Source organism: Zootoca vivipara, chromosome 7, assembly GCF_965207765.1.
Source record: "Zootoca vivipara chromosome 7, rZooViv2.hap1.1, whole genome shotgun sequence".
Lineage (NCBI taxonomy): Eukaryota > Metazoa > Chordata > Lepidosauria > Squamata > Lacertidae > Zootoca > Zootoca vivipara.
The window spans coordinates 5,016,069-5,035,814 of record NC_142590.1 but is presented as its reverse complement, the minus strand read 5'-3'; the positions used below and the strand labels follow the sequence as shown (position 1 = coordinate 5,035,814).

General features: G+C 45.6%; 1 protein-coding gene across 1 annotated transcript in view; it reads right to left on the bottom strand.

Moving 5' to 3' along the window:
• The window catches only part of TNR (tenascin R), a 77,847-nt gene that overhangs the window by 8,511 nt on the left and 49,590 nt on the right, over positions 1 to 19,746 (bottom strand). Inside the window, exons 11-17 of the mRNA XM_060276597.2 lie at positions 18,631 to 18,750; positions 16,217 to 16,360; positions 12,996 to 13,115; positions 11,358 to 11,501; positions 11,034 to 11,164; positions 8,559 to 8,691; positions 2,181 to 2,332 (exon numbers count right to left, since the gene is read on the bottom strand). Of these exons, the coding sequence (XP_060132580.2) occupies positions 2,181 to 2,332; positions 8,559 to 8,691; positions 11,034 to 11,164; positions 11,358 to 11,501; positions 12,996 to 13,115; positions 16,217 to 16,360; positions 18,631 to 18,750 (944 nt within the window). The remainder of the gene's footprint in view (positions 1 to 2,180; positions 2,333 to 8,558; positions 8,692 to 11,033; positions 11,165 to 11,357; positions 11,502 to 12,995; positions 13,116 to 16,216; positions 16,361 to 18,630; positions 18,751 to 19,746) is intronic.

Below are 19,746 nucleotides of genomic sequence, written 5' to 3'. Positions count from 1 at the left end.
GACAATCCAATTGCCCTCATGCCCTCTGTAATCAATGTGGCGCCTCTTAGCAGCAAGCACTTCACAGCTATGGAAGGCTGTCAACAGGGGATACAAAGATATAATGCGCTTTCTGAAAGACGCTCTGGTCCTCTGCATTACCAGGAGGCACATTGGAAAGCAAGACGGTAATATTTATATGAAATGCAAGTGTAAAATCCTTACAAGTGAAAATGTAAGCAAAACCGACTTTGTACCACACCTTGATTAACATTTGGTTGGGACCACAAAGAACCAGGAAAAGTTGCTTCCGTGGGGAAATCCTGCCTGCAAGCCTTTCGGGGGCCATCCTGGGTCTATTGTGCGCTTCCCGTAGCTGCTATATGTTGAGCAGTGAAATGCAAATTTTGAAAGACATCCTCGATTAATTTCCTTGATAGCATCATGAATCAACTCCAGCCTCACTCTCCAAAGGAGTTGCATGTGTCAAATAAATCACCAGGAATCTCTCAGAGTGTAACTATTATTAACTTAGTCCCTAAGGCATGGAAAATAGAGTACCCTGGCGAGATGGTTCTAGTTATTGACTAGTGCCTCTTTCTTTCTTTCCTTCTTTCTTTCTTTCTTTCTTTCTTTCTTTCTTTCTTTCTTTCTTTCTTTCTTTCTTTCTTTCTTTGCCTAACTACACAATTAAAGGCATGCAACACTGTTCCCCACCCCTGGCCTCTTGGTTTTTCAAAGAGAAAAAGTTGCTTTGGGAGGGGCAATTTAAAAGTGGTACCGGGTGCTAATTAACCCTTTCCCTGGCTGTTGCTGGACTCCAAACCATTTCTCCAGGCTGCCACCTCCACAGATTATTGTGTATTATCCTCACAAAGATAGATGTGGAACTCTATGGGGAGAAAAGTAGTGTGGATTGGGAGCAGAGAAGCAGCAGAGAGAGAAAACATTTAAGGCCCATTTCTCCATTCTAACTCCTTCCCTCCTTTTTCTCAAAAAAGAAAAATTGTGAGTGAGAGAAAGAGAGATAGAGAGAGGCCTCTTCACGTGAATTTAAACAACAGTGTGTGCACTGTATCCTCCACAACAGCTAAAATGGATGCCATCTTGTCAAGCAAGCTGCAGGGTAGACCTTAGAACCCAGCAAAGTTGAGGTTCCTTCTGCAGAGTTGTCATTCATCATTGTGGGCCTGTGCCTCCAGGCTGCCCATTGCCTGTGCTCTCTTAAGATATGGGATGTAGTGGCCATATTTACACTGTTAGAACTGCTTCACATATTACATTTATCTAAAATACTATAGGGAGTACCTAAAAATGTAAAGTGTGAACAATGAGTGAGGATAAATTTGTTTTTGCAAATATATGCACCATATATATATTGGATCATATGTACTTACTAGTCACAAGGAGGTCAGGATTGGCTGAAGCACCCTACTGAAAAGATCCTTAGCATCCTGGCAGTCTGGCTCTTGCAAGAATGGGGATGACAATGTTCACCATATGTAGGCAGATTTCAAGTGCAGAAATGAACACTGAAGGGACATTGCCTGCTTTGGCTATGTGCTGGTTCAGGGAGCGAAGGTAATCACACTTCCCAGGCACAGAGTGACATTTTCATGTCTATTACCACTGTCTTGGTAAGGCTTGGCACCTGTTGTCCCTTAGAGCCCTGCCCTTCTAACTGTGGATTTTGCTGCAATAAAATTCCAACTTATTTTCTTGGTTTAAGGCTCTTTGAAAAAAGAAAGGGAAAGCTCTATTGTGTCAGCTGCCTTAGACTGTGCTATGCCAGTTTAAAAGCGAAGAGATAAGAAGAGAAGGAAAAACATTATCCTACGACATGTTGTCAAAAGTTCAAAATATAACTCAGTAGTTGCAGTGTGTGAAGTGGCATACATTGTGTTGCATCTTGCCTTAGTGCTCATGTGCGCGATCGTGAGCTTGATGCATATGCTTTTCCCTGCCCATGGAGAGACTTAATTTCTAGAGAGTAAGGAAAGTACGCAACCAGGAAGAATTATAACTTCAGCCACTCAGATTAACAAAATGTTAATAAGGCATTCCACACATACACAACTCAAATATTGGACTCATGAATCACATAACTCTGTGAAGCCATTAAACCCTCATAAATATGACTTTTTGATTGAAGAAGAAGAAGAAGAAGAGGACTTGCATAACAAGTTTGTTTGCTCACTTACAATCCATCCGCCTCCATCCGTGGTCATATCACAGTACACTTGCACTCTCTGGCCAAGATCCCCATTAAGAGAGATGGTGTAAACACCGTTCATCAGGTCGCCATTCATCAAATGTTGGGCACAATCTTGAGGATTCATAAACACACGACCTCCTGTAAAATGAGTGCAGTGAACACGTCAGCAGTCATATCACACCTCTGCTTGCATATCACATTGACAAACACTTTTGTTCATGATAAGCCAAGACCATGACAGGGAGGTCAGATCCTGTGAGTGCTCTTGCTGTTGTATGGAGAATAAACTGTGCCCATTTTAAAATTTAAATCAGTTTGCTTATAACGGGGACCCTAAGGGACACTTCGAGTGACTGATACTGCCCAAAGAAAAGATGGAAGACTGGAGGAAGTTGAGCTAAATAAGGCTATTGGTTTAATCTAGTCTAGGACTCCAGCTGGCAACAGTTATCAGGGATGAGTCTTCCTGAGAACTTTTTAACTTTGGACCTTCTGTACTTAAAGCATGGGTTCAACCAGACTTCCTTTTGTGACAAATTTCTAGGCATAGATCCAGACTTTAAAGCTCTGTGTCCAAGCAGGTTTGTTTTGGTCCCAGTACTTTCCCCTGGAAAAACCATGTTTTACTGCTGAATCAGAGCAAACGACAATCAGGTTTTCTGCGGATTGCTGTTTGATCCAATTCAGCGGTAAAACACAGGTTTTCCTGGAGCCCCATGAGGAAATAGGCCTCCCTAAGCAGAGGGTCATCTTCTTTCAAGGCGACTCCAGGTCCTTGACAAGACCATGGTAAACCTACAGGAAAATCTGGGTCTCCTACAGACAGAAATCAATGAAAGTAGGCTTTCCATTGGCCACAGGGCAGGGATTCAGTGCTCTGCAAGCTCTTTGTCCATCCCATGGCTAGTAGAAGTTGAGGAAATATATACAAAATTACCGAAAGAGAAATGGGGTGGGGAAACCAAATTTGATTAATTTCTGTAACTACACCATCGTTATTTGCTTTTTCCTGGCACCAATGAAGTTGTTTTATAAGCGTGGAATGTACTTTAAAAGTGTGGAATGTAGTCCGAGCAGTTTTGAAAATATTATTTATTACATTTATATACCACCTTTGTCTTCCAAGGAGCTCAAGGTGGTATGTGTGGTTCTCTCCCTCCCCATTTCATCCTGACAACAACCCTGTGAGGTAGGTTAGGCTAAGAGATGGTGACTGGTCCAAGGTCACCCAGTGAGCTTTATGTGTGAGTGGGGATTCGAACCCTGGTCCACACTTCCCCTTGCCCTGCTACTCTTTAGTGGAAGACCTGGGCGACATTAATAATAAAGTTTCCTTTGTGCTGCTTATCTGGCAATTCTCCTAGAATCTCATGTACATATGAGCCACAACGGACAGCTATCATGGCTGGGGGAATGAAAGCACCTTGTTATGTCTCTAGTCAACCTGAGCACGTTCAAGACTTTCAGTGTACAGCTGGGGATTTTCTCTTTTGTTAATCACACCTTATTGTTCTCATGGAAAGCCTTATGAGAACTGGAGGCAGCTGGTGCTGCGCTTCGTAGCTTTCTAGGGTCAAACTGCACATTATGCTAAGGCAGGGGTCAGCAAACTTTTTCAGCAGGGGGCTGGTCCACTGTCCCTCAGACCTTGTGGGGGGCCAGACTATATTTTTTTAAAAAAATATGAACGAATTCCTATGCCCCACAAATAACCCAGAGGTGCATTTGAAATAAAAGGACACATTCTACTCATGTAAAAGCACCAGGCAGGCCCCACAAATAACCCAGAGGTGCATTTTAAATAAAAGGACACATTCTACTCATGTAAAAGCACCAGGCAGGCCCCACAAATAACCCAGAGGTGCATTTTAAATAAAAGGACACATTCTACTCATGCAAAAACATGCTGATTCCCGGACCGTCCGGGGGCCGGATTTAGAAGGAGATTGGGCTGCATCTGGCCCCTGGGCCTTAGTTTGGGCATGTTTGTGCTAAGGGCATATTTGAATCCTGCACTTGAGGTTCCCTGCATCTTTTGCTTTAGAACGATCAGCTGCTGAAGGTGGGGTTGGAAACTAAACTGGGGTTGTGATCTTCAGGGAGGTGTTCCTTCACCAGACCTTTCTCCTGCGCTGTATTTATGTGGGAATTCCCCCCCCCCCAATTATTATTTCTCTCTGGATTCACTATGTTCTGCAGATTTAGCTTGGGAGGCAAATGGCAGTGGCGCAAGGGATTGTCCACGGCTACCTGGTAAAGTCATCGTGACAGAGATAAAATTCAAATCAAGCTAGTTTTCCTGACCCGTAGCCCAGTCACTTAGCCACTATATTACACCAGCTTTCTGTCGTGTGCACCACAACCCTGAAGCTCTTACTGCTATGTTACGCTGACTTTTAAATAAAAATAAACTCTTTGGAGAGTACAGAAGTTGGTCACCTCAGCAGATATCAAAATATACCAACCATGTAAAAACCAGCGACACAACGCTGAATTACGCCAGGAGGTCTGATATGCTTTTCATCTGTCAGCAAAATCAATCTAAAAGCTCTGCATTGGCTTTCATCCCTAGCAACCTAAGTCACCCTAATCCTTTACACTAACTGAAGTGGAAGGGAGAATAATGCAACAGCCACCGATCTATACCTGTATGAGGCAAGCAGGGTTTTTGGCTATTGATAGCTGGTGCTGTTAACTGACAGCCTTTTCAAAAACCTTTTCATGCACATCAAGGAAGAATATATCCGCGGAAAGTTCAAAGGCAGCCCTTTTAGACTACTAGAGATATAAACACCAAGTGAGTGATTTCAGAACTATATGGGTGTGGACAGCTCCTTCCTGCTTCTTTTGAACAATTTAGGTACGGATGTAATTGGATTCAACATCCAACCACTTTTGTGCATCCCCTTTCTAAACAAGCCGTTCCACTCTGGGTGCCCTCTTGTGCTGTTTCACAATCCATGAGTCTACACAAGAGTACTCTCCAGTGCGATATTATTATTTCTGTAGAAACCCGCTTCTTCCAAATGCACCACTACCCGGATTACAACTATTTGTAGCATAAGCTAATCTAAATTCAGGCTGTGGAATCTGATTTTTTTTAAAAAATACTTGCTATATTATAAAGAAACAGATGTTAGGCAGTCAAAGCTGTAGACAGCTGTTCGTTTTCACTGACCCAGGAAAACACTGTTATGTATTGTTGGATGAACTTCAGTTATTTAGGCCTGGAGATGTGTATAGGATGCTTGGAGGACTTTGACCTAACACCTTAATGTCTGCCTTGCCTTGTAACAGTAGCTGCAATAGACCGACTGGTTCAGTCCTGTAGTTGATCAATCAATGGCTTCCTGCTGGTCCCAGGGGCATTTAAAGAGACGAGTGAATAGTAATTCCAGAAGAAACTCATGGCGGACTCAGAGGATCCTTTGGGGCAATGTACTCAAGTGGTGGTGGCTGCGCAATTCCATATACTATTGAATTTGCCTAGTCTAGTTCAATTTCAATCCAGTTTTGGGTAGAAACAGAGACTTACAGTGGAGGAAACACAGGAGGAGTGTGATCCTTCTGGACCTCGGAGCAGCTCTTGATACCACTGACCACGGTTCCTCCCAGTATTAACTATCTGTGGTGGGAACTGGGGGCCCAGAAAAATGGTGTTTCTGCTTCTATATTGATCAGGGGCTCCAGAAGCGGTGTTGGGAGATTCCCACTCTGTCCCCTGGCAGCTGTTCTATGGTTTGCCACAAGGTTTTATTTTGCCCCTTTTGCTATTTAGCGTCACTCAGAAGCTTCTTGTAGAGGTTATCTGGAAACTGGGAGTAATGTGCCATCAGTACATGGAAGACTCCCACTTCTACCCTTTCCATCACATTCAGGCGAAGCTGTGGAGGTGCTAAACTGCTGTCTGCAACTGGTCATGGACTGGATGGAGGCCAGTTAGCGGAAGCTTGGTCCATATTAAGGCAGGGGAGCTTTGGGTGAGTGATCTGTTTGGACTGGGGTGGTGGTATTCAGTCTGTTCTGAATAAGACCAAGGCTCCTCATACTGATTCCTTCGCTTATCGCCTCGGAAGACGACCACATGAAATTTCTATTGGTGGACGCTAACCCCAGGGTTACCCGCGGAGTGGCCGTTTATATCTTGCAGGCCCTGAAACTCAGAGCTCTCTCGACTGGCTAACTTTCTCTAGACGCGGATTTCACTAAACATTCCCCAGTGGACAAAACACACATGATGCATCCTAGTTTTTACCAAATTCTGTTTTATATCGCATGTTTTTATATCCAATGCTTTGTAAGTGTTTGATACATGTTCTGTATAATAGCGGTAGGTTACCGCTATTATTATTATTATTATTATTATTATTATTATTATTATTATTATTATTAATGTTTTATGTGTTATGTGCTATGGCCAACCAGCTAATGCAATAAAATTTTGATTTGTTTGGACTGGGGTGGTGGTATTCAGTCTGTTCTGGGTAGGGTTGAACTTTCTTTGAAGGATCATGTCTACTGTACAGTTTGAAGTGCTGTTAGATCTAGCCCTATCTGTAGATGCGTGAGTGGCCTCTGCTGTGATCCCTCATAGCCAGAGCTAGACTAGCCACACCTGCATTGGTAACATTTCACTCAGAGAGGTTCACAGACATCCACCTGGCAATGTCTCTATCCTCTTTTCAGTGCCCAGTGAACACTTTTCATTTGCCTAGGCCTTGCCCTTTACGTTTGTCCCTTTATGCTGGGTATTTCTGCCTCCCATGACTTGTTTGTTTTTGTATGCTTTTAAAAAATGCATTTGTATTCTTGCACTTTTATGCTTTGTTTGCAAACTGTGAGCCATGGCAGGGACGTGGCTAACAGATGTCCTATATAAAAATAAATGAAATGATAAAAAAGGAAGCCTCCCTCCTGCAATCTTGTCATGCACCCCATCAGATTTAAACTTGGAGCCAAACATCGCTCTGTGGGAAAAACCTTTGGGGCGGTTAAAGAGAAGGGCTTTAGTCAGCGGCAGAGCATCCACCTTGCATGCAGAAGGTCCCTGGTTCCACCCCCAACATCTCCAGGTGGGGCTGGGAGAGACTCCTGCCTGGAACCAGAGAGCTGCTGCCTGTCAATGTAGACAATAAGGAGCTGTTGTTGTTGTGGTTTAGTCGTTTAGTCGTGTCCGACTCTTTGTGACCCCATGGTTCAGAGCACGCCAGGCACTCCTGTCTTCCACTGCCTCCCGCAGTTTGGTCAAACTCATGTTCTTAGCTTCGAGAACACTGTCCAACCATCTCGTCCTCTGTCGTCCCCTTCTCCTTGTGCCCTCCATCTTTCCCAACATCAGGGTCTTTTCCAGGGAGTCTTCTCTTCTCATGAGGTGGCCTCAGCTTCAGGATCTGTCCTTCCAGTGAGCACTCAGGGCTGATTTCCTTAAGAATGGATAGGTTTGATCTTCTTGCAGTCCATGGGACTCTCAAGAGTCTCCTCCAGCACCATAATTCAAAAGCATCAATTCTTTGGCGATCAGCCTTCTTTATGGTCCAGCTCTCACTTCCATAATAAGGAGCTAGATAGAGCCATAGCTTGACTCAGGATAAGACAACTTACTATGTACCTCTGGTTTGAACTCTTAACTTTGTACCCCACTCCATACTCATTTTTGCTTTTGCCTTTTGTGTGTGGGGAAGAGGGAGGGTAACACATTTCAGCTATGAAATTTAAGTCAGCCATAGAAACCAGCCTGTGTATGTATGGAGGGGGTTAGTCTGGAAGTACTAAGTTTATCTGTTAAGCAACATCAACTTTGGCATGGGCCAAGGAATTGTCTCTTTAAATCTCAAGGGAAAAAAGATTACCGGTACATGTTTTCTTTTAAAAAACCCAATCTTCTGATGGAACCTCAGTTAAAAGTGATTGTGACTCAGCTGAGCAACCTCAACAAGCCTCTGGCTGGCAAGGAGACCCTCCTTGGAGCCCGATGGGATTGTCTTTGGGCTCTAGGGTGGGTTCTCCTCATAAACCACTAGGATTCTCCAGGGTTTTCCCCATTATACAGTGGTACCTCTACTTACGAATTTAATGCGTTCCGAACGCACATTTGTAAGTCAAAAAAAATGTAAGTCGAATCTCATAGGAATGCATTGGGAGAAAAAATTCGTAAGTCGAAGCAACCCTATCTAAAAATTCGTAAGTAGAAAAAATCCTATCTAAACCGCATCCAAGATGGCGGACGGAGCTCCATTTGTAAGTAGAAACATTCGTAAGTGGAGTTATTCGTAAGTAGAGGTACCACTGTACATGATTTCACCACTCCTGTGGTGAGTTCCACCACATTTTCTTCTAGAAAGAAAGCCCTGGGTAACCCTCTCACCTGTAGTGAAGATGGTAGAGGTGAATCCACTCCTCACAGCATCCTGGGCTGCTTGCAGGCGCACGGTGTATTCTGTGTTTTCCGAAAGCCCTTCTAGGCGGATCCAGGTGTCTTCTGCATCCACAATCAATTCCTGTGCTCAGTCACGAAAAGAGATGGAAAATCAGAGGTGAGCAAGAGAGATTTGTGGGGCTAACGTACACATACCTGCCAAGTTCCTCTCTGAAAAATAAGGGACCGGACCGAAAGTAGCATACCGGAAGTAGCGTGGTGGCTATTTTGGAACTGGGCGGAGCATGCTCAGAAGTGACTTTTGATGCTGCTGTGCCCAGTTCCAAAATGGCCGCCACACCAGAAGTTGCGCTGCAGCCATTTTGGAACTGGGCAGAGCAGCATCAAAAGTTGCTTCTGAGCATGCTCCGCCCAGTTCCAAAATGGCCGCCACGCCAGAATAAACCGGGGGGGGGGGGAATCCGTTTTTTCGGCTGGGGACAGCCGGAAAAACGGGGGTTTCCCGGGGAAAACGGGAGACTTGGCAGCTATGCGTACATGGCTGGCCCAAGACATTTTGGTACCTGAGGCAGAACCCCAAATGGTGCCTGCCTCCCTGCCAGAGAAAAAGGGGTGAGGAAAGAACTATATCAGGAACAAGGGGAGGGGGTGGAGAGAAAGATCTACACCAGGATCTGCTGCCCCTGCCGCCTTAGGTGGTCACCTCACCTTGCCTCATGGGTGGGCCAGCCCTGCTCAGGTACATAACACAGAAGTGGAACCTGGAGGCATTTCGAGGATCAGGATTCTGGTCTTGAACTTACAACCTGAGGGGTGTCAGGTTGTGTGAAAGCAGTCCTTCAAATTTGAAAGAGGCTGGAAGTCAAATTGTGAGAATTGGAATACTGCTCAGGCACTTCCCTTGTGAATGTCTAGCAGGAAAACCAAGGGTTAAACACCCCCTTCCGGCCTGCCATTCTCCTGTGCAAGTGCCCTTGCCCCCAAATTTATGTTGCAAGAGAAACACAGGAGCGGGAGCCTCATGTTTCCTTTGTAACGTTGGCTTCTGCCCCTTGCTAATGGGTGTGTGTGTGTGTTAATTCCATAACTTCAGTTATGTCTGAACAAATCACACAAATCATTCCCACAAGATGTTTTCGGAGACAGGAGAGGCCTGCAGGAGTGATATGGGGTTGTGGGGCCCCAATGGATTTTCCCCATGATGAGTTTTGCCTAGTAAAACTTCTCTTGCTCCCCATTTGTAGCACACAGTCCATCTTCCAGCTTGTCTCGTGAATTTGCTATATTTCGTTGATTTATGGCAAAATGCAATATGTCACCCAGATAGTGCACACAAAGTCTTTTCAAATGCAGCGCTCACAACGGGGACATTAAATGTGCCATAGCTGATGCAGTTTTGGATAAGAGAATGACTCTATTCCCCTCCACACCCTGCAGTTTAGCTGTGGAAATGGTATCCCATAAAGTTTCATGACTTTCCCAATTGCTTGTTTTGTGTCCTCCTTGTGTGAGTGAAGGCCACAAATCATGGCATTAGAAGTGGCAGGCGAGGACAAGGGTATCCCACTCCCCTCCAAGAACCCACTTGTTAAAAGCAGGCAGTGATCAGGTGCTGCTTCTTGGCAAAACACCCATTGCCTGATTATTATGCAATGGCTCAAACAGGGGTGGGAGATGCTTTGAGAAACTGTGTGAGAAAATGTGGGCTCGTGCTAGGGAAGACTGCTGGCCAGTTTTACTTGTATGCTATTTCTTTCCATTAGTTTAATGTTATCCCATTAGTGGCAGGAACGCAGGTGGCGCTGTGGGTTAAACCACAGAGCCTAGGGCTTGCTGATCAGAAGGTCGGCGGTTTGAATCCCTGTGACGGGGTGAGCTCCCGTTGCTCGGTCCCAGCTCCTGCCAACCTAGCAGTTCGAAAGCACGTCAAAGTGCAAGTAGATAAATAGGAACCGCTACAGCGGGAAGGTAAACGGCATTTCCATGTGCTGCTCTGGTTTGCCAGAAGCGGCTTTGTCATGCTGGCCACATGACCTGGAAGCCCTATGCCGGCTCCCTCGCCCAATAGAGCGAGATGAGCGCCGCAACCCCAGAGTCGGTCACGACTGGACCTAATTGTCAGGGGTCCCTTTACCTTTTTATCCTATTAGTATTTATTTCATGCTATGCAAATACTGTGCTGAAATGGTAACACAGCAGAGCTACCGTAACATCAAACAAAGGACCTGAAACAGAAAAAAAATGGTCTCGATAGCAGTGACGAAAAGGGGAGGGGAAGTGACTATGAAAACTGCAAAAAAACAGAACAAAAAGGGATTGAGGGCTGTTTTTTTGGGGTGGTGGTGGTGGAGGAGGGGAATGAAATCACAACCCTCAGGCAAAAACAACAACCCCCCCCCTGCACATTTGGAGATCATCTGGCTCCACCCTGGCAGGAGAGACTTATTGGAAGAAAGGACTCACCTTGCGGCTCCCATCAGGTGACCGGTAAGTCATGATGTAGTTCTCAATCTCAGCCATAGGAGGCAGCCACGAAAGCAGTGCACTTCGCCGAGTCACTTCACTTGCAGTCAAATTTGAGGGAGGATCCAAAACTGTTGGCAAATGAATCAGAGTAGGGCAATGATTTTGTTGCAGGGTTTTGTGATATGCAAGCTACAGTTTGAATACTCAGGGATATAAAAACCCTTCATCGGAAAGTTTGTTTCCTATATCCCACAGGAAAACAAGTTGTCAGTTGTTGTGAATGTTATTTCCTGGCAGTGAGAATTAATAGGCTATACTTACGAGTTGTAAAGTTGGTGAAGATGGTTCTGCTGGTGACAGGCCCATTGGTGGCATACATGGTGACTCCGTAGCTCGTACTGGGCAGCAAACTGATGAGTTGGTACTCCTGGTTGGTCCCGTCCACTAAAATGGTTTCTCCGGCAACTGAAATCAGGGGTAGATTGTACAGAACATGAGGCTTTCGAAATGACAGCCTTCTAGTGTGAGATCCAACTTGAATAAAATAGGCTTTATGGTCAGATAGCCTTCAGGCAGGTCATAGCCTATGCAAATATGTCAAGTCTTAAATCAGGACTAATGGATACTTGTTGGAACTTGTGGATGGACCACTCATAAGACTGAGATCAATGTGGAGAACAATTATGTTGTCAGGACTGGGAGCTATGCCAAGGTGAAAGGAAACATCACTTCATGGTGGGGGGAAATTGATTGTGTGGATCCATCCTACTACAGGAGGAATGTTACACTGGAAGTAGAGAATGTTGCAGAAGGACAGCAAAAACTCCGGACACTTTGGTCTATAAGGTGCCAACTTGGCATCTAAGTGTGCCTGTCAATACCTTCTATAGGACTTGTGAAAGTTTTCAGTAAATATCCCCTCAAAAATGCACGATCCACAAGAGATTGCTTTTCCTGATTAGTTCCCATTTGCACTGGCTCACCCTCTCCTAGACTGAACATGCATCGGATTCCAAAATTAAACATCTGTTTTGGAATTGGCAGCCATTTTGTCTTGTGCTACATATCCCACTTTGTGATTGACACCAACAACGTTTTCTGAAAAACCCAAAAGTTCCTGATGGTCCCAAAAGTCTTGTGATCCCAACTCTGGTCTTCCTGGACCACTGCATTTTGTGACAGGGACTGTGAGAAGGGGTGGCGGTGACTTGCAAAGTTCTTCATTCCAAAGAGTTCCCTCTTTGGACGGTCAAGGCTGGTGTTCTGGAAGCAAAGCATGGGCCAGGTGGATGGACCAGGTCGGGACACTCTAAATGCAGCTGACCTTCACTCAGGAGCATAGCAAGGGTGTGTGTGCGGTGGGGGGCAGTCCACCCCATGTGTCACCACTGGGGTGTGTGACAAAATGCTGGGCGGCACTCACTGCGGGGCCTGAAGCGCGCCCAAGCTACGTGTGTCTTCTGGGAGTGACGCGGTGGGTTGGGCGCCTGCAGGCTCCACACTGCCCAAATGGTCCTCCCATTGCCCCCCCCCGCCAGCTGTAGGGTGGCTGAGTGGGAGGAGGCAGGCAGATTCCAGAGGCCCCACGGTGCCCCTGTGAGTAGGTGGCCCCGCCTCCGCAGGCGCCACCCCAGGCACCCAATCGACTTGCTCCACTGCTGCCTTCACTCAGACAATACACAAGACTGAGGAGCCAGGCCAGAGTCTCAGACTTTCAAGGCCCAGATGAAATCCCATGGGCCCCTGTGTTATCGGCTGAACTACAGTCGTATCCTCTAGCACCAGCACAGTGCCCTAGAGAGTAAATTGGCTGCTAGGACCCTCCGTTCGAAACACACATATCCGTCCCCTGCTTCTTCACACCAACCTCCTCTATCTGCCTCTTTTGAATTCTCCCAACCTGTCACAGGGTGCTCCCTCCATGCCCCACACAGTACTGCATACCAGACACAGACATACCTGTGTCATGTGTGAGGACAATGACATAATTCTCAACTTCAGCCATGGGCGGGTCCCACTTCAGAAGGGTCTCTGTTGGGGTGATGTTTGTGGCAGTCAAGCTCTCTGGATTCTCCATGGCTGCAAAACAAAAAGGCAAGGTAAGGGAGTCAACACAGAAGTTGTTTCTTTGCTTCAGGCATCAGCCATGACAAGGACCTGGAAGCAGCTTAAAGTCCAAAACATGGGCGTACCCAGCATGGGGCAGGGGGGGGCAGCTGCCCCTCCTAAAAGCTGGGCAGCTGGAGAGGACAGGCAGGTACGCTGCCTGCTGTGCTCTGCTTCAGCCTGCTTGGCTGAAGCGAAACGGCAGCAGCGGCAGTGAAGCTGCCTCCGTTGAAAAAGACCTGGACCTGGGCTAACTTCAGCCCACACTCTTTCAAGTCACAGTGAGCACAGCACAGAAAGTGCTGCCCCACAATGCTCCGCGGCACCTCATTTGCATGCCGTGGAGCATTGTGGGGCAGCACTTTCTGTGCTGTGCTCGCTGTGACTTGAAAGAGTGTGGGCTGAAGTTAGCCCAGGTCCAGGTCTAGGCTTCCTTCAACGGAAGCAGCTTCGCTGCTGCTGCCTCGTTTTAGTCACCGCTGCCATTAAAGTAGCGGGCGAGGCAGGAGTGCAAGCGTGGGTGGCTCCGTGTGCTGCCTTGCAAACGGCCCCCTTTTCTCTGGGGGGCAGGGACGTTGACCATGCCTCCTGGGGGGATCCTGGCCATGTCATTGCCAGCTAACCAATCAGGTGGCTGGGGGTGTGGCTGGGGGCGTGGCTGGTGTGCCCCCCTAGCTTTGATTCTGGGTACGCCCATGGTCCAAAAACCATGGAGCAAAAATGTAAGGCAACTAGTAGGAACTATGAGGCAGACCTATGCTCATGATTCAGCAGCAAGTGCTGTATCCAAACCACAAGTCATTTGCATGTGAAGCAAAGCAAGCGCCGAAAGGAAAACGGTGCCATGGCTCTACAGCCTGAAGTTGAGGCCCAAATGCGATGTGATGGGACAGCCAGGTTATTTTTTGTAGATCAGTTCCATTCACACACAGAGTGGGGAGTGGGTTCTGAATTTGACACCAAAAGTAGTTAATGAGTTAGAGGTGAATCTTCCCCATCTGACCTCTCCATCCCTCCTTTACTTCACTACTTTACTTCACCCTCTTGTGGCCCAGCTCTGGTTCTGGGAGTGAACTGGGATGGAGAGAAAGGTGCTTGGAGCTATGGAGAAGCAAGAGGCACGTCCATTCAAATGTTAATAACCGACTCCCTCTGCCCTTTGTATGTGAATGAGGCCTGCAAGCAAACATAGAAAAATGTCTGCCCCATTGCGTATAGGTTGGCTCTTCTTTATTTTCATTACTCCGTAGGAAGTCCCTTTTCTATTGATCTAACAGTAGTTGTGATCTTTCGGCATCTTGGAATGGAAGTGCTTCTGCAGAGGTACAATTTGAGAGATAACACAGCAAAGCATATAATGGGGGATGTTTTCAACTGCCTCCTCCTCACAAAATCAATGACATGAGATGAATGGTATGAGATGAATGGAACATTATGATACACCACCAACCCAAAATTGCAGAAGGCATTTGCAAGGTAAGGGCATTAAGAAAAATTGGACTCTGTTTAGTATACTACCTGCCATGGGAGTAGCCAGGATTTTTGTTGTTGGGGGGTGGGCAGGACTTAGGGAGGGCAGAACCGATGTGAATGGTCAGTTAGTTACGTATTTATATTGCTTTAAGGGACCCAGGTGGCGCTGTGGGTTAAACCACTGAGCCTAGGACTTGCTGATCAGAAGGTCGGCGGTTCGAATCCCTGTGACGGGGTGAGCTCCCGTTGCTCAGTCCCAGCTCCTGCCAACCTAGCAGTTCGAAAGCATGTCAAGTACAAGTAGATAAATAGGAACCGCTACAGCGGGAAGGTAAACAGCGTTTCCGTGTGCTGCTCTGGTTTGCCAGAAGCGGCTTTGTCATGCTGGCCACATGACCCGGAAGCTATACACCGGCTCCCTCGGCCAATAATGTGAGATGAGCGCACAACCCCAGAGTCGGTCACGACTGGACCTAATGGTCAGGGGTCCCTTTACCTTTACCTTAATTGATCTAGAGGCGGCCCTGTTTAGGGAAGTTTTTAATGTTTGATACTGTACTGTTTTTAATATTCGGTTGGAAGCCGCCCAGAGTGGCTGGGGAGGCCCAGCCAGATGGGCGGGGTATAAATAATAAATTATTATTATTATTATTATTAATTATTATTATTATTATTATTATTATTATTATTATTATTACCTGCCCCCTGCCCCCTGGCCATGCCCATGCTACCTGCTACTACAATTCTCTCAGCAGATTCAGTTTTGAGCTTAACATTTCTGTGATGCTGCAGTACTTGTGAAAGTATGGGAAGTGAATGCTGTGCCCTCCCAGCTGTTCATTGGCAGCCACCAAATTACCTTGCCCCCGCCTAACATTTTTATTACTTAAATTTACCCAATGCCCTATATCCAAAGATCACAGGATGGTTTACAACATAAAAATAGAAAACAGGTTGTTTAATCAGCCGAAGTCCTGGTTACAGAGCAACGTTTTCGCTTGCTGCCTAAAGATATGTAACGAAGGTGCCAAATTCCTGAAGGAAGCTCTTGCTACCAACCATTTGATGCTTCTTTATCCTAATGCTTACCTTCCAAGTCCCGGACTGCTGAATCTGGGACCGGCAGCCGTGTGACACCGGAAGTTGCGTCGACGTAACTTCCGGTGTCGCTTTGCCCTTCTATGGGCACCAAAAATGGCCGCTGCCGGCTTCGAAATTCACTTGTACGCATGTCAGAAAGTGCGACGACGCAACTTCCGGTGTCGCTCCGCCCATCTATGGGCACCAAAAATGGCCGCCGCCGACACCGGATGTTGCGTCTATGCACTTATGGACATGCGTAGATGCGACTTTTGAAGCCGGCAGTGGCCATTTTTGGTGCCCATAGAAGGGCAAATTGGAAAGAAAGAAAATGGCCGCTGGCAGGAGAAAATAATGGAGAAAAACGGGAGACGAAGTGATACGGGGGACCACCGGGAAAAGGTAAGTAAAAACGGGGGTTTCCCGGGGAAAACGGGGTACTTGGCAGCTATGTTAATGCCACTTGCATTCACAAGTAAACTCTGGACAGTTCTGTATAACCCCCAAAATGCATTCCATACCTGTATACAGGATGTGTGAGAGAGGCTCACTTTCTTCTCTGCTTCGGACACTCTTCAAGCTGATCTCATACTCCGTGGCAGACTGCAGGTGGCTGAGCGTGTATTCAGTAACACCTTTGGCAATAACAAGGCTGTCCACTCGTCCTGTTTGGATGGAGAAAATGGCTCCATTATGACTAGCAAATCCAGGTGCACTAAAAATAGGCTAACAACAGCCAGGTGTCAGCCGCACAGACACCTTTCAGCCTTGATCGCCATGGAAGTCGCCAGAAGAGCACATCCTCTGGCTGCTTCTCTCTTGTATTTGTCCACATGGCTATCGGAGAGGTAGCCAAATGGGACTCCATGGAGCCCTTGGACTCAGGAGGAAAGATGTATGTTTTGATCAAAAGTTGGTCCAGTGCCAAGTGTGGTCGGAAGAGCTGCCCTAGCCAGGGCCAGCTCTGGAGAAATAAAGCTGCAAACCGGACTCACTGGCAGAGAACCCAACAGGGCCCCCTCCCTCATTCTACATGGGGAAGGCGCTAAGGCTGAATTTTCAGACTGCACACCTCCCATTCCCACATTCAGCGTCCCCTCCCTGAATCCTGATGCCACTACCCCAAGGTTGAAAGACATGCGCTAAACCAGCATTGCTAATTCATCTGCAACCAAGTGTGGCTCAAGACTGCAAGCAACAAGAAACTAAACAGTATTTAACTGGAAGCAGGAGAGAATAACCAAAGAGATTAGCTCAACTGTGGCCTCTTCTTCTATCAGCTAAAGGCATGGGGGGGATGGGAAAGGATCACTTCACAGCAAAATAAATAATTCTAGGTATATTGTATTGTTCTAAAAAGTTTAGCTTTTTTAATAGCTCAGAGATCACTTTAGGTTTCTGCATATGTCGGTTCAAATAATGCAGACACTCATCTTTGCCATTAAAAAAGGTGCAAATAGTGTACTAAATTTCTATGTGATTAATTTAAGGATATTATAGTAAAGATAGTAAATAATATTTAATGTGTGAGATATATACACATTAGAAAAATATATGCATCTCTTGAGAACAGCGTCATATGGGTGAAAAATAATCGCATGGTATTATATTAGTATCACAGAACCATAAAATTACAGAGTTGAAAGGGACTCTGTAATTTAAGGCCCATCTCTGTATAATAATATATTCTTGTTGGTTGTTTAAAGTTTGTCTCCAATAAGTTAATTTGTTCATTGGGGCAATTTCCCATAATTTCTGTAAGATGGAGTTATTTTTCTCTTTGCAGAGCATAACCTTACTCGCATTAACAAACTTGCAACTAATTGCATAGCTATAAGTGCTGCTTCTGAGTTTAATATACACAGACCCTTAGCGGGTCTTTGAAATATTATAACCTGTAATTTCCTGTTCTAAAATATTTGGGCAACTTAATGAAGGGGGGGTAGGGGGTGGGGAAAGCAGCTCACCTTTATTTCTGCTTTGCATTCTATTCCTTCAACACCTCAACAGACTTGTGACTTGAGTATGTGGCACAGCAATAGTAAATCCCTTGCTCTAGAAAACTATTTGTCTACTCTAGTTTTTGAGGATGAGAATATTTAAAATGCGGAAGGAGCCCCAAACCCCACTCAATTCATTCTCTTTTGCAAATGCACAGCCTTGAAAAATACAAGAGCTTCCACAACACTCCCCTTGCTGAGGGAGAGATACTGTAGGTGTCAGCAAACATGTAGAAGTAACACATACTGTACACATATCCTAAGATACATGTTTATACCATGCAATGCACAAAGCACCTTTTGGATCCCAAAAGCGCAGGCTAATAGAATCAAATGCACAGTGTATTATTTCTAGAAAATGTGTATTTCAAAGTAATTACCAAAAGTCCTTTGGTTTGGAAGTAACTTGTTTGAGGCGCTTGTCAAATGCAAATGAAGGTTCCTCGCCAAAACCTTTAGCCTTCTTTTATTTTAATGACCTATCTCTGTCTTTGAGGTGATGAATTCTGAAAGTCTGGACTCTTTAATCTTGTGGAACCCAGTTGAAGAAGGTATTCAGGCTGCAACTGTATGTACACTTACCTGGAAGTCAGACCTATCTAACATACAGGGTCTTACTTCTGAGTAAACAGGCACAGGATTGTACAGTTAGCTTCAAAGGAAACACCCACATGCTAAGCTTTCCAGAGAGCAGTGGGTTTATGGGAGAGTTCTGTAGGTAGTGATGTTGTGGGAGGGGGTCAGCCAAAGGATACACCCTCCTCACACACGCCTCCTTAGGGACCTCCTAACTGGGAGCAGATGAAACAAGATGGGAGCAGGCAAATGAACCCCCTAAAGGGACAGGTTTGGTCAGTTCACACAAGACCCTGTAAGAAAGCAGGCACCCCAAAACACCCAGGTGAGCTGTTTCCACAGACCTCTGGGAGTGTTACCTTGGGCAGATTTGTAGGCTATCCTATAATGGTCAAAAGATGCAATAGGAGGAGCCCAGTGGACCGTCACAGAATCTGTAGTCACGTTGTCAATGGTCAGGTTCCTTGGTGGATCAATCCCTTAACGAAGCAAAGTAAAGAGATAAAAGCTGGCAAACACATTGCACATTGCACAATTCCCAACCGGAAATGCATCACTTCTTTTGATAACTGTGGTGGCTTCTTTTGATAACTGTGGTGTGCTATTGCACAGTTACTTATTGTATAATTCACACGCTTAACAATTGCTAGTTACAGGTAGGTTGCCGTGTTGGTCTGCCGTAGTTGAAACAAAATAAAAAATTCCTTCCAGGAGCACCTTAGAGACCAACTAAGTTTGTCATTGGTATGAGCTTTCGTGTGCATGGTATCTGAAGAAGTGTGCATGCACACAAAAGCTCATACCAATAACAAACTTAGTTGATCTCTATGGTGCTACTGGAAGGAATTTTTTTTATTTTGTTTTAACAATTGCTGGTTATTCAACACAACACTACACTTGACAGAAAAAAATTCTTTTATCGCTGTTTGCAAAATGAATTTATTCTACTGTATCCTGTCCTGCGGAACCTTCTGAAACAGGGTGTGACATTTTTTAAAAAAACTTTTATGATGTCAGGGCCTGGGGTAAGTTGCACTAGATGTTGTGAAGAGGGAGTGACAGCTTGACAGGGGACTGCCATTTTTCTCAGTAAAGCCATGTTTTATATGATATATAGTTCTGGCCAGAGGTCATCTTTGTAGGTGTTTGATTGAGGACAGAAATATATAGCCAAAAAAGAGAGACCATATTTGATGGTAAGGTTATGGTGGTAGAGGAGACACCTTTTGATGTACCAAAGTCTCAAAAGAGAGGGGGGGGAGGCAGACAGAACACCACTGCTCAGTGTCACTTTCCAACAGTGATAGCTTATTCTCTAAAAGTCTCACTTTATTATTTTTTAAAGGCAATCCCTTAGCTGTCACTGCTAAGGAGAAGACCTTAACATGTGCACCAAAGCATAATTGTATGTGTATCGGCAGAGGCCTTATAGCAATGGCTCATTTGTCATAGTAATTGGCAAGGCAGTTAACACG